Source organism: Mus pahari, chromosome 13, assembly GCF_900095145.1.
Source record: "Mus pahari chromosome 13, PAHARI_EIJ_v1.1, whole genome shotgun sequence".
Lineage (NCBI taxonomy): Eukaryota > Metazoa > Chordata > Mammalia > Rodentia > Muridae > Mus > Mus pahari.
The window spans coordinates 96060829-96075094 of NC_034602.1; the positions used below are offsets into that span (position 1 = coordinate 96060829).

At 39.3% G+C, this 14266-nt stretch overlaps 2 protein-coding genes across 3 annotated transcripts in view; one reads left to right on the top strand and one right to left on the bottom strand.

The window, feature by feature from the left end:
• Tmed5 (transmembrane p24 trafficking protein 5) overlaps window positions 1-7492 on the bottom strand; it is an 11148-nt gene extending 3656 nt beyond the window's left edge. Inside the window, exons 1-3 of one of the 2 annotated variants that reach the window (XM_021210225.2) lie at window positions 7106-7492; window positions 4705-4802; window positions 818-884 (exon numbers count right to left, since the gene is read on the bottom strand). In XM_021210225.2, coding sequence (XP_021065884.1) covers window positions 818-884; window positions 4705-4802; window positions 7106-7294 — 354 coding nt within the window. In that variant the 5' untranslated portion in view covers window positions 7295-7492. Of the gene's footprint in view, window positions 1-700; window positions 885-4704; window positions 4803-7105 lie in introns of both variants that reach the window. The other variant, XM_021210224.2, reaches the window with a different exon arrangement.
• Window positions 7493-8157: 665 nt separating this feature from the next.
• The window catches only part of Ccdc18 (coiled-coil domain containing 18), a 98433-nt gene continuing 92324 nt past the window's right edge, over window positions 8158-14266 (top strand). Inside the window, exons 1-4 of the mRNA XM_029545195.1 lie at window positions 8158-8215; window positions 10093-10235; window positions 10862-11033; window positions 13398-13556. Of these exons, the coding sequence (XP_029401055.1) occupies window positions 10096-10235; window positions 10862-11033; window positions 13398-13556 (471 nt within the window). The 5' untranslated portion in view covers window positions 8158-8215; window positions 10093-10095. The remainder of the gene's footprint in view (window positions 8216-10092; window positions 10236-10861; window positions 11034-13397; window positions 13557-14266) is intronic.

Here is a 14266-nt window from a genome sequence, read left to right on the forward strand (position 1 = left end):
TTATTATATGTAAGTACACTGTAGCTGTCTTCAGACGCACCAGAAGAGGGCGTCAGATCTCATTATGGGTGGTTGTGAGCCACCATGTGGTTGCTGGGATTTGAACTCAGGACCTCTGGAAGAGCAATCAGTGCTCTTACCCGCTGAGCCATCTCTCCAGTCCAAAAAACAGTGTCACCACTGCCTGGCAGCAACAGGACTTTTATATATACTATCTCTCTTGTGGTCCTGACAATTTTACCTAATACACTTTTGAGTCTATAATACTTTACTGTTTGAATGTTATTTATGTCATCCAGGCAGCGTCAATGTAATTACACACATTATGAAACAGAGTCTGGAATGATACAAGAGGCACAAGCCATGGAATGCCAGCAACACCTATAAGACTTTAGACCTGTGAAATTCACTTCAGATTTGTGAGACAATAAATCCATTTTGTTGTTGTTGTTGTTGTTGTTGTCTTAAGTTTCACTACATCTGAAAAAGGGTATTTTCATGATAGGATTCACTTAAGATATGTGATTTGAAAAACTAATAAAAGGATAAACATAACATTGAGACTTGAAATGATAAAAAAAAAAAAATGGGAAAACTAACAGTTTCTGGAAACTATAGCTAAGAACGCTCAGTTCAATCCCTGACTTAGAGTAAGCACTGGCTGCTGGATTGTCATTACTTATTAAAAGGTCCTACTAACCAGGATATCTTCTAGTTTCATCTCCAGGACATCTGTGTTAGTAATATACTTTTTCCAGTCTTCTTGGCCTTGAACCTCTTCTCCCATGTTATCCAGGATCAATTCAAAGAAAATTACCTTCTCAGAAATGGTGCTGAATGTGTTATCAAAGCAGAACATGTAATCACCATCTTCAGTCTCTATACTATATTTAAAAAAAAGGGCACACTTTTAGTATTCTGTATTTCAATTTGGGAAACAACCTGGACACATGTATTCAAATATTTTCCAGTTGCACACACTTGGAACTTGCTTGGTCAATTATGTTATGTTGATCTAATTTGTTGAGGGGGCCCTGAGAAAAATACCATTCACAGCTGAAATACATGATAAGTCCTAATAAGCTTTAATATTTATACTTTATTTAAAGAAATTCTATATTAAGTCCTATTCATATGCAACTATAACAACCAACCTACCCTTCAATTGAGATTATGATTTAAACTCAGTTTTGTTTAAGTTTCTTTTTTTTTTTTTAAAGATTTATTTATTTATTATATGTAAGTACACTGTAGCTGTCTTCAGACACTCCAGAAGAGGGCGTCAGATCTTGTTACGGATGGTTGTGAGCCACCATGTGGTTGCTGGGATTTGAACTCCGGACCTTCAGAAGAGCAGTCGGGTGCCCTTACCTACTGAGCCATCTCACCAGCCCTTGTTTAAGTTTCAAAAGCAGCGATTGTTAAAACTGGAGAGATGGCTCAGTGGTTAAGAGAACTTGCTGCTGGGCAGTAGTGGTGCACGTCTTTAATCCCAGCACTTGGGAGGCAGAGGCAGGTGGATTTTGAGTTCTGAAATTCAGCCTGATATACAGAGTGAGTTCCAGGACAGCCAGGGCTACACAGAGCCATTACAGATGGTTGTAAGCTACCTTATGGTTGCTGGGAATTGAACTCAGGACCTTTGGAAGAGCAATCAGTGCTCTTAACTGCTGAGCCATCTCCTTAGCCCTACCTAAATAATTCTTATTCCACACAAAAGATAATTTTTTTAGTAAGACTTCTTATAAGGGCTTAGTTATGTCTAGAAATTTTCTCACTTAGATAAACCTTTCTGTATACATTTATACTGTCTGCCACTCAATTTTCAATTTCTCAAGAGAGACTTCAATTGGGATTAGAGGATCTGAGAAAGGGGAGTGGGAGGTCAGAACTGCTCTTTTTGTTGTTGCTCAACATTATAGTTATTTTTACATCCTTCTAATATCTTTAATTCATCACCTTTATTAAATTGGACATTAACTTGCACTTCCTTATACCTCAGCATATATGTCTATATTTCTCTTTGGTTGTCACTCAGCATTCTACAGTTATGCTTGACAAAGGCAGGTTCTTCAGTGAAACTCAGATCTATTTGGCACCTGTTAATTTTGGGGCAACAGTCATAATATAATAGAATGCTGTGTGCTTACTGCAATTTACAAAGGTCTAAAACAGTTGGGCGTGGTGGCACACACCTTTAGACCCAGAACCTGGGAGGTGGAGGTGGAGGTGGAGGTGGGTGAGTAGAGATTAGTTAGCATGGTCAACATGGTGAGCTCTAGGACAGTCAGGGGATACATAGAGAGACCCTGTCTTAACACAAACAAACAAACAAACAAACAAAGTCCCAAAACTGCTAAGGGTAGGTAGCTCAGAGATGGACCCTTTGACCAGCAATATACCTTTATAGTGTTCAGGTTTTACTGTCATGCCTTTTCTTTTCTTTTCTTTTAATATTATTTTCTGAAACTCAAATACAACCTGTGATAATCATGTTTTATGTTAATTCACTTTATTTCTAGTTAATTTTTTCTTTGAGCATTGTGAATAGTTTTACATTACAAATTATTCAACACTCACTACACTTGTCCACAATTTGTGCCACTATTTTTATATATTGTACCTCTTTCGGTCCTTATTACATTGGAAGTTGGTGTAATTGGTTATTTCTAGGTAAAGTGAAGAACAAATAGAGTAAGATGATGACATAGCTTGTTATGGGTCAAGATGAGGCTTGGTTAGCCTGTCTTCCTTTTGGTACTGGGGATTAAATCTAGGGCCTGGAATACACTAAGCAAGCACTCAACCACTGAGCTTCATCTCCAGACCAAAAGCTGGGTTTTCTGATTTTTAAAATAATAGGTTTTTCTAGAACACAGCTCAGAGTTTGCCTGTATTTTTTTTCAAGCTCCTCTTTTTATTTAGATATGAAAATTTCTCCCAAAGCTTGGCCCCATAAAAATGTTTACAGGTGACTGGATCATAAATGTTGTATGGACTATTTGGAAGTAGGGCCTACATCGAGAAAACACAGATTGGAGAGAGGCAGTAGTGTGTGTCCTTGAACCTAGTCCCTTCTCTATTTTTTTATGCTCTATTTGCCATGAAGTGAGACGCTTTGCTCCTCTAAATGTTCCTACCACAATATTCTTTGCTCGTCATGTATGTGCCTACAATAAAATGGTACAGAGTAACTGCTGGTTTGAGTGAAAATGGCCCCCAAAGGTTCATAGGGAGTGGTGTTATTGAGAGGTGTGTCCCTGTAGGAAGAAGTGTGCCAGTGTGGGTAGTCTTTGAGCTTTCAAATGTTCAAGCCAGGTCCAGAGTCAATCTCTTCCTGCTGCCTGCTGATCCAAATGTAGAAGTCTCAGCTGCCTCTCCATGCCTGTCTTTGTGCAGCTATGCTTCCTGCCAACACAATAAATGAACTGAACCTCTGAACCTATGTTTAATGTCCCAATTAAACATTTTCCTTTATATGAGTTGCTGTGGTCATGGTGTCTCTTCACAGCACTAGAAACCTAAAGACAGTAACCATAATCTGAAATGTATGAAATAAAAAAATAAACCTATTTCCTTTAAGTTGACTTTCTTAGATACTTTGTCATAGGCAGACCAAATACTGGTGAATAAAGTGAGGAACGACTTTGAAAAGATAGAAAAGAGATAAAAATAGAAAGAAATGATTATTTTCTGAGAAAAACTTTCTATCATACTAAACATATATGAACATATGTATTGACTTTTATGATAACTGTAAAACTGGTTGATGACTCTTCAAGAGTGTCTAACCTGTACCTCACAGGCTGCCAGTGGGTGTCAGAGGATGATTAAGAGTGTAGCTCAACACAAAACAGTAAAACTTACTGAAAATATGAATTTTTTTTTTTTGTAATTTCTCTTTTATAACTTGATTACACAGTTCTTGAGTGTAAACTCTGGAGATTGTATTATAGTGTCAAAAGGTTAGACACGCCTGAATGTATTCCAAGGGGGTATGATACTGATCCAAAAAGGGTAAGATATATATATATACATACATACAGCAGGTGGATCTCTGTGAGTTCAAGGCCAGACTGGTCTACAGAGTGAGTTCCAGGCGAGCCAAGGCTGCACAGAAAATCCCTATCTCGAAAAAAAACCAAATCCAAAACAAAACCAGCTGGACATCATGGTGAACACCTAATCCTAGCATCTATGAGGCAGAAGGAAGCAGATCTTTGAGTTCCAGTCCAATCAGTTACATGATTGAGATCCTGTCTCAAAAACAAAGAAAACCAAATAATATTTTTTTTCTTAGCCAAGAAGGCAGATATAAAGTGCCACAATAGATTAACAAAAGCAAAGGAAGAAATTAGCTGGGTGTGGTGTTCTCTATGGTAAACACCTAAGATCACAGCCACTGAGGGAGGAGGCTAAGGCAGGAGGATTCCCTGATTGTAGTGACAGACAAACACACTGGAAATGAGTACATCTTAATTTGGAAAAGCCGCCCACTATCAAAGCATGCCCAAAATCACACAGCCATGGATGTGCTGACATCCTGGTCCTCTCTTCCTTCCACTAGAGTCAGCTAAAGGGACTCACAGGAGATACCTGGGTATGGTGGCATGCACCTGTCATACTAGGAGTCCAAGGTTAAAGAACTGCTGAATTCCAAGCCTGGCTGTTCCCCCCCCCCCCCCAGTGTCTCGATCAACTTACGTATGAACACCATCTGATTTTCTTTGTTCAAAAACTAAGGTTCTGCCCTCTGGAGAGGTAAGGTGGAAATCAATATCTAATTCTCCTCCATCTAAAACCTATAAAAGAGAAAAATATATATTACAAACTTTGAAAATAGAAACTTCTATCAAATAAACCATGTGATATAAAGATTTTAAAAAGATTTTATCTACAGGGTCTCTTTATGTGACCCTGGCTGTCTTGGAACTTACTATGTAAACCAGGCTTGGCCAGCCTTTGCTTCCTTCAGAGTGCTGGGATTAAAGGCATGCATCCCCATTTTAAAGATGTGCACATGGAGGCCAGAGGTTGACATCCTGCATTGTGCTCCAACTTACTTTTGAGACAGGGTCTTATTACATAGCCCAGGCTAGCCTTACCTTGTCATCTTACTCTCAGCCTAATGAGTATTTACAATTATCAGCATACAGTACCATGCTTGCTTGCAAGGAAAGTTTTGATTAATAAAATTTCTTTTCTTACCTAGATTCTTTCATTAAACCCATAGCTTGTTTTCCTGTGCCTGTTTTGCTTCCTTTAAATCTGCCTTTCACAGCCTACCTACCTATCTGCTTAAATCTTACATGTCCTTGCAAAAAAATAAGGGAAAAAGTATTTATCACAAAACACATTTATGGTCCTCTGTTGCCTTGCTGTGTGGTCTATTTCCTTCCTTTGCTACTCCTACCCTAAGACCTGACAGTCTTCAAAGCTAATAATAACTCAGTACTTATAGTATGCCTCTGAACACTCAAACTATACATCTTAAAATCACAACGTCTACTCAATTCTTCCCTTTTCTAAAACTGGCCTCATTCCTTGCATTCTTATCTTATTTTCAGATTTATTTTTGTTTTCTCCAACAACCCTATTCTCTGAAAACCAAGAATCATGCTTTATTCAAATTGCCTGTGGGATGTGATGGTTCATGCTGTAATAGCAGTCCTTGGGGGACTGAGAGAAGGACTCCTGTGAAGATCTGAGACTAGCCTGTGCTACTGAATTCAATGCCATGGGATACATAGTGAAACCTTGTCACAAAAACCAGAGCAACCAAGCCAGGCGAGGTGGCACATGCCTTTAATCCCAGCACTTGGGAGGCAGAGGCAGGCAGATTTCTGAGTTCAAGGCCAGTCTGGTCTACAAAGTGAGTTCCAAGACAGCCAGGGCTACACAGAGAAACCCTGTCTTGAACAAACCNAAAAAAAAAAAAAACAACACAAACAAACAAAAAACAAAACAACAACAACAAAAATAACCAGAGCAACCAACCATCCAGCCAACCACAGCCTACCAAAACCCATCAAGCCCAAACAAAGCCTGCCCATGAACCCCAAAACTCCTGAGAACCAGGTTTTTTCAATTTGTTCCTCCTCCTGGAACAATTCCTTGCATACATTAATTGTTCAGTAAATGCTAAACTTTTGTTCACAAGTGGAAATCAAGAAATATTAAGCTGTAACCTTTGTTGTGCTGAGATTTTTGTATATTATGACTTCAGATACTTTCTGTAATTACTGTAAACGTCTATAAATAATCCCAAAGGCTCCTCATATACAACTTTTATATAAGATTTAAAAAAAATTAATAATAAGCGTATTCTGCTGATACTAAAAAGAAAACAATGACACGGGAAGAAAGCTGACAAAGTTGAGACAAAGTTCAATGGAAGAAAGGTCATACACTATTATTTGATTTCAAAGTGATGGATATACACCCGGTATGATAATGTACCACTAAATACAGCAACAGTCCATTTCAACACATTTCAAAATCTGACTTAGAGATCTTCGCATGGACACAATTCAATACTCCCAAGACTGGGTTTCACTATGCAGCCTTGACTGTACACAGATCCACTTTGCCTCTGCCTCGGGAGTGCTGGGATTAGAGGCGTGTGCCACCACTGTCCAGCCACAATTCAAAACATCGTGACCGTGACGATTTTATAATATTGGGATTTGGTGAAAGTGGTGAGAGTGAGTTAAAAAAAGTGTCATCACTTCGTCCAATAATAAAGAAGAACGTGTATCAACCCCTTAGAGCGAACTTCTCAGAGCTGTAGTGTATGTAAACTAGCTTGAAATGGCTTGGGGGAATTAAGAAACAAAGAGTAACGCCACTGACGTCACCAGTGCTGGCCACTTTCCGACCAGAGGAAAGGGAAGAGGGAGGGTAGGTGTCAATTTTAGGACTGGCCAAACTTGTGAGTTCCAGGCTCCCAGGAGCCCCGCCTAAGTACGCCCGCGTCAAGCAGGCCAGCCTCCCAGGCGACCCTACTCCGATTCACCCCGGTCGCCGTCCGTATCTTTTCTAAGCCGGTGAGGCGACCATGTGGTGCGGCCCGGCCCAAGGAAGGCCAGTCCACTCCCGCACTTACTTGGTATTCGATCTCCAACGACGCCTTCAGGGGCATGGGCTGGTAGAAACACTCCTTCCGGCCGGCCGGCAGCGTGAAGGTAAAGTCACTGTCCAAAGAGGGTGTGAAGCCGGCCGCCCCGCGCAGCAACGCTGCGGGCAGAGCGGACAGGAGCAGCACGGGGAATGGCAGCCACATGCCGCCGCCCATCCCGGTCGATCTCTGCCTGGACGCGTGTAGGGAGGTGCGGGATGCCGGTGTCTCCGCTTGGAAATCCCGATCCGAGGGAACTTCGGGCAGCTGCGCGCCTCACGCTCGCCTGGAAGGTGGAAGCACTGCCTTCCACTGGGCCGGGCGAGGGCGGGGCCAGCGGCCCCTTTCTGCTGCCTTCTGGGTTTCGCATCCTTCCTTCACACCGGGCTCGTGGGTTTCGGCTTCCCTCACACACGCCAATCAACGTCGGCGGGGGTAACGACGGGAAATGTAGTCCTAGTTGACCACGGCACGCCGCTCATCCGCGCGTCCAGCCTCATTTCCCGGTGTGCCCTGCGCCCCGCTCGTGTTCGTGGGGGGCGGGGTCGCGGCCCGGGAGGCGGGTCCCAACGGCTGCCGCGGCGGTTCGAACTCGGCGCCTCGGAGGTTCGCTGGTTCTCCTCTTCCCGAGTCAGAGGCTTCCATGTCGTGGGCTGCGAGAGTGTCCCAGGCTTCCGAGCGCAGAGGAGCCTCGCGGTGCGCCGTGGTCTGGGGACGCTAACCCCGGCTGCGATCTGGGTGGTGAGCAAATGCCTCCTGGCTGGAAACGGGCTTTCCTGAGGGGATTGTTTTCTCTTGGGATACTGGACCTGCGCCTGGCCTGCTTGTGAGGCGTTTTCTTTTTTTTTTTTTTTTCCCAGGCAGAATCGGAAAGGAGGCGGCCAGATTTTGCTCTACTCCCTATAGGCAGATGGAGGACCTCTTTCTTGAAATAAAATACTGTATAAAACCATGTACTCTTTCTCGAGCGGAAAATCCTGTCACAGGATTTTTATAGAGTGTAAAATGCTTGCCCTTCACTCGATGAGTGTGCGTGTGTACACCTAGAACGCATTTTTCACTAGACTTGAAGATACGGTTGCCAGGGCCGCCCTATAGGTAAGATGATAAGCCTTTCTACGTACACATACTACATACAGGTAAACGGCCCTCAGGAAAATGAGGATGTTTAAATACCAGACGTATCCATTCAGAACAGCTAGAAAATTCTTACGTGAAAATGCAGAAGTTGCTGAATGTAACGTGACGTAAATGGTGTCCTACAGTACTGAATAGCATTTTCTAGTCTCAAGTTTCTTCTTTTCTCTCCTTCATTATCCTGTACGAAGCTAGAGATGTTGAATAGATGTGAAGTAGCGTGGGTACCTGAGCCACTAACTGACTGGGAAAGTCTTGCAACTTAAGTAGAAGCAAATTTGTTAAAAAGAAAACCAGAAACAGGGTAGAAACATTTACATCTGCAAAATATCTCGTTTAATTTTAGGCCTCAACTTTTTCCAATAAAGTGAGAGGGTTTTTTTTTTCCTTTGTTTTTGTTTTTGCTTTTTGTTTTTGTTTTTGTTTTTAATCCACACAACTCCTGAGGAATTTTGAGTGGGAAATTAATGTACCAAAACCGTTTTAACCTGAATTGGGTAGAGAGAAGGCAGTTTATTCATGTATCTACTCAAAATATTGAGCTTTCCTAAGTGCATTACACTCTGGAACATAATACATGGGAATTATAATATCTGTAACCCAAATTTAAAGAAGGGCAATGAAAGAAGTGCTACAGTGAAAAAAAATTAAATGGAATATGAAAGAAGTGAAATTGTAAGATTATGCAGGAAGTTCTATAGTAGGAGTGGAAATTCTAAAACTTTTTAGTTTTTTAGTAATTACAATAATAAAGCATCCTTTGCTGTGATTTCAAGAGCACTAGTTTTACTCTGTGTCTGTGGGTGTTTGGGATCACCTGAAACTGGAGTTACAGACCACTGTAAGCTACCGTGTGGGGGCTGAGAATATCAGTGACAACCCTTTGAAAGAGCAATGTCTTTAAACCCAGAGCCATCTCTCCAGCCCATCATGATCTTTCTTTTTTGGCCAAGAAACTTAGTTTCATGCTCACAAGTTGATGCAGCAAACAGTTCAGTGCATTTAGTTCTATGAGTTGAATTGCTAAATGTCATTTTTGTTTTGTATTTTTTTGAGACCATGTCATACTACACAGGCCAGGCTGGCTTTGCACTCACAGAGACCCACTTACTTGCCTCTACTTCCCAGCAGCTAGGATTAAAGGAATGGCAACCATATCCACTCTCTACATATCATTTTGATTTGTGATTATGGCTCATGAGTGTTAAATTTTAGAACCACCGTGACTGAGAGGAGATAACTTACCTGGTAATAATAGCTTTTAAGAATTTATGGAAGATTGTTTTTTTTGTTTGTTTTTGTTTTTTCGAGACAGGGTTTCTCCGTATAGCCCTGGCTGTCCTGCAACTTACTCTGAAGACCAGGCTGGCCTCAAACTCAGAAATCCACCTGCCTCTGCTTCCTAAATGCTGGGATTAAAGGCGTGCACCACCACTGCCTGGCTGAAAGATTGTTGTGATAACATCAGATATCCAGGGCTTGTAAAGTTAAATTTTAACATTTCATATTGAAGTTAATTAGAAAAGTATACCTTGATTCAAATCTCAGATTGACCCTCTAAAATTGTGTGACTTTGAGCAAATTCATTTTCTAAGAAAAAATTGTATCCATTCATTTGTGTGTGTCTGTGTGCATGAGTGTCATGACTGTGGAAGTCAATGGACAACCTGTGGGAGTCTCTTCTCTCCTTTGATCCGTTGGTCCTGAGGAACACACTCGGTTCTCAGTCTTGGTGCCAAGCACAGTTTTTTTCAACTTTATTGCTGTGAGATTATTTTAATTTATACCATAAAATCTTCAGGCCAACTCCAAGAAGTTTCTTTCTATTTTTTGTTAAGGAAATGGAATCTATTTCATCAGACTACTGTACTAAAGACAACGACAATGAGGAGGAAAGTTTGCTTGCAAACGTTGCTTCATTAAGACATGAACTCAAAATAACAGAATGGAGTTTGCACAATTTAGGGGAAGAGTTATCCAGGCAAGGAAATAAAATCACATGAATAAATTGTAAAGTATTTATAAATGTAAAATGGCTAGATTTCATTATATGTTATGTTTAGTATTCCCCTGGACTAAGACATAATTGTGAAAGTGGAAATATTAACAAACATTTACATATTAAGAAAACATCTTTAATATATAAGAAACCAGTATACAATTACTTACAGTATACAATTACTTTCAGATTACTTACCTTTCATTATTGTGGCTGCTTTTTTATTCTTGAAGTAAAGAGAAATATATAGCTAATGTAAACTAATTGTGATTTACTGAAAGTGTATTGGTGCCAGGCGTGGTGGCTCACGCCTTTAATCCCAGCACGCGGGAGGCAGAGACAGAAGGATTTCTGAGTTTGAGACCAGCCTGGTCTACAAAAGTGTGTTCCAGGACAGCCAGCGCTACACAGAAACCCTGTCTTGAAAAACAAAGAAAGAAAGAAAGAAAGAAAGAAAAAGAAAGAAAGAAAGAAAGAAAGAAAGAAAGAGTATTGGAAACACAGTCTTATGTTCATAACTTTGGATCTAATTTCTGATTATTATAATGTGGAAATTTGTGGTAAAAAACTATGTCAGAAATGATATGTAGTTTTCCTTTCTTCTGTAGTGTTAGTCCAAGTGAAAATTCTGAGTGTATTTGCAATCCTTCAAGATCTGAAAAGCTTATTTTGGAAGAACTCACCCAACCAGGCCACCTGGGACGTTTGATTTACCCACCTTACAAGAAAGTTTGTAAAACATCTGATAGTACTGATTATCAAAAGAAATCAAGAGATCAGGTTATTATCTTTAGATATGATTATTTAAAATATTTTCCTTTGCATGTCTTGTGCTTTTACATTATTATTGTCTTTTACTATAGTTGTTGTGATTGAAACATAATTGTTCTTTTTAAATATATGTGGATGAGTGTTTTTGCTTGCAATTATGATATAGAGGTCAGAAAAGTGTGTTGGATCCCCTGAAACCTGAGTTTAAAGTCCTGAGTTCTGGGCAGTAAGTTCCAGTTGTAAGTTTCTATGTGGATGCTAGAAATTGAATCCAGTCCTTGAGAAAACAACTAGTGCTCTTAATTGCTGATCCACTTCCCCAGCTCCATAATTATTCCTGTCTGAGGCCAGCTCTGGCGGTTCTTCTGGTTCTGTCTTGAGGGTAGCTGAGCAGGGGAAGAGCGTACGCAGGGGAAGACTTGGTCTTGCAAGATATTTAGGGTTGCTTTTTAATAAAACGTTTACCTGTCTTAAGTCTAAGTTACTTGTAGTGGTAGCTGACCTGCCTGCCTCTGAGGCCAGAAACTACAGTCTCTGTAGTTTAGCATCTTATAGTAAGACAGTGGGGAGTTAAGCAAGGGTTGATTGTTAGGGCTCTTTTTCTCTCCTGCCCAGAAGCCTTGCCTCTGCTTGTCAGGCTGTTGAGATGTTTGGAGCAATAAACTTTGATTGAACCAGAAGAAAGTCATGCTCCCAGAAGGAAAAACTTATTCAAGTATATATGCATAAACTCACATAAATTTGTATTTAAATTCACACATGTGCATTTATACATCTTCATATATTCCTGTTGGGGCCAGCTACATGCTTATGTCATAATTACATACTCACACACATACATAATTAAGAAGTAATCTATTTGTGTATGTAGCATGACTATAAGACAGTACATCTTCATTGTTCTGCAGAGATCTGCTCAAAATGGATGGACTAATATGCCTAGTGATAATTATATATATTTAATAATAACAGGAAAAGCATATTAGAAGGAATCTTTCCTCAAATGTAATCTCTGGCCTTGCCTAGAAGAGCAGATCCATCATAGCTTTACAGTCCATGGTGAAGCCATCTCAGGATGATCACCTGCCAGTTTTTAGCTTCTCCTAGATGGTTTCTAACATTTTCCTTTTATATTCTAACTTTTTATGCAATGAAAACACCACAGTTAAGAGGAATACTATAAATTTTTCAATGCATTTATTATGTAAAATTGCCAATGTATATTATATAAATTTAAAAAGTAAAGTATATGTTAGTTTTTTTCATAAAGAAGAAATGCAAGTGAGTAATTATTTATATGCATTTGGAATCACTAGAAAAATCAAATTATAAAGTTATGGTAAAAAGCCAGGCATAGTGGTGTCTCATGCCTATAATCTTAGTACTTGGGAGACTGAGGAGAATTCCAGGGTAGCCTGTCTTGAAACTTTATATCAAACAAACAAACCAACAAAAAGGCTGAAGATTTAGCTCAGTTGGTAGAGTTCTTGCTTAGTAAGCATGGGCCTTGGGTCTGACTTTGAGCAGTTCATAAATTGGGCATAGCAACTTTGTCCAATAACCTCAGCACTGAAGAGGTAAAAGTAAGAGATACAGAAGTTCACAGTCATCCTTGCTTATGTAGGGTAGGGAGTTTGAGGTCAGCTTGGCTTAGAGAACCTGTCTCAAAAAAAGTTAAAGTTAATATATAAAACAGCTACTAAAGATGGCAGATTATATATTTTTCTTTTCAAGACCAGGTTTCTCTGTAACAGTACTGGCTGGAACTTGTTTTGTAGACCAGGCTGGCTTGGAACTCAGATCCTTCTGCCTCTGTCTCACCAGTGCTGGGATTAAAGGTGTCCACCACCATTCCTGGCCAAGGATATGTTTTTGTTTGCTTTTTCTTTTATTAGCTTGCTTTATAGTTTATGTATATATATTTCTCAAAAAATTGAAAATAATTCACAAAATTAAAATATTTTATATATTATGTTATAAAATTAGCAGCATCATAAAAATATATGCATAAGTTAAAGAATATTTGTCTCATTGTTGCTTGGCTTATGGATTCCTTCCATATCCTTTTATATACAGTATAATTATGAATATCCTTAGGTGTAGAAATACAAGGGTTTCTATCATATTTATATTCAGCAGTGATATTGTGAGTTAACTTATTGAGTAATACCCTAGTTTAATAAAGTGAACCACACTTTCCAGTTTGTACTTAATTTGTACTACTATGAGTGGAAAAGAATGTCTCACATAATATTCCCTAATGCTCATTGTCCTGAGTTGTTCAATAATTTTAATGCTAATTACTGCTATTTTCTATTAATTATATATACACATCAAAGAATTTAATGTACATTGTTTTTTCTTTATTTTCAGATGTCTTTTTCATCTGCTTCTATGGATCAAGAGGTTAAAAACCTTCGAGAGAAACTTCATAAACTTAGGCAACAGAATGCTTGTTTGGTCACACAGAATCATTCTTTAATGACTAAAATAGAATCTGTCCACTTTGAGTTGACACAATCAAAAGCAAAAGTATGTCTCTTGATGGGTGAAGAGAATATTTGTAATATTTTATGATTTATAATTAGAAAATATTTATATTGCCTATCTTGTAGGTAGAAATTTTATACTGTAGTTGAATATTGACAAGGGATAGAATAATTACTATATCTGAAGATAATTTAGGAAACTTTTAATTTTTGCATTTAGATAAATCAGCTTCTTAAAATCTTACTGTTGGAAACTTAAAAAGTGGAAAAAGACGGGACTGGAAAGATACCTTATATGTTAGAGAGCACTTGCTCCTTTTTCTAGCACCTGCATAGTGGTTCACAAATATCTGTATCTACAGCTAAGTGGTCTTAGTTAAAAATGACCTTGAACTTCTTCACCTCCGGAGGGCTAAGATTAATGATACGTTCAAGATAGAGCTCAGAAGAGTCTCTTACATACTAGGCAAGAGCTCCACTAAGTCTTTTGCCCTTGTTTTGTGTGTGTGTGTGTGTGCACGCGTGTTTGTGTTTGAGATTTTTATGTAGCCTCTTACTGGTCTTGAATTTATCATATAGCTGAGGATGACCTTGAACTGGTCCTCCGGCCTTCTCGAGTACTGGGATTATAGGAATATGACATCACGCCCAGCCCCTCATCTATCTATCTTTCTTTTTCTTTCTTTCTTTCTTTCTTTCCTTCTTTGATTCTTTCCTTCTTTCTTCCTTCCTTTCTTTCTTTCTTTCTTTCTT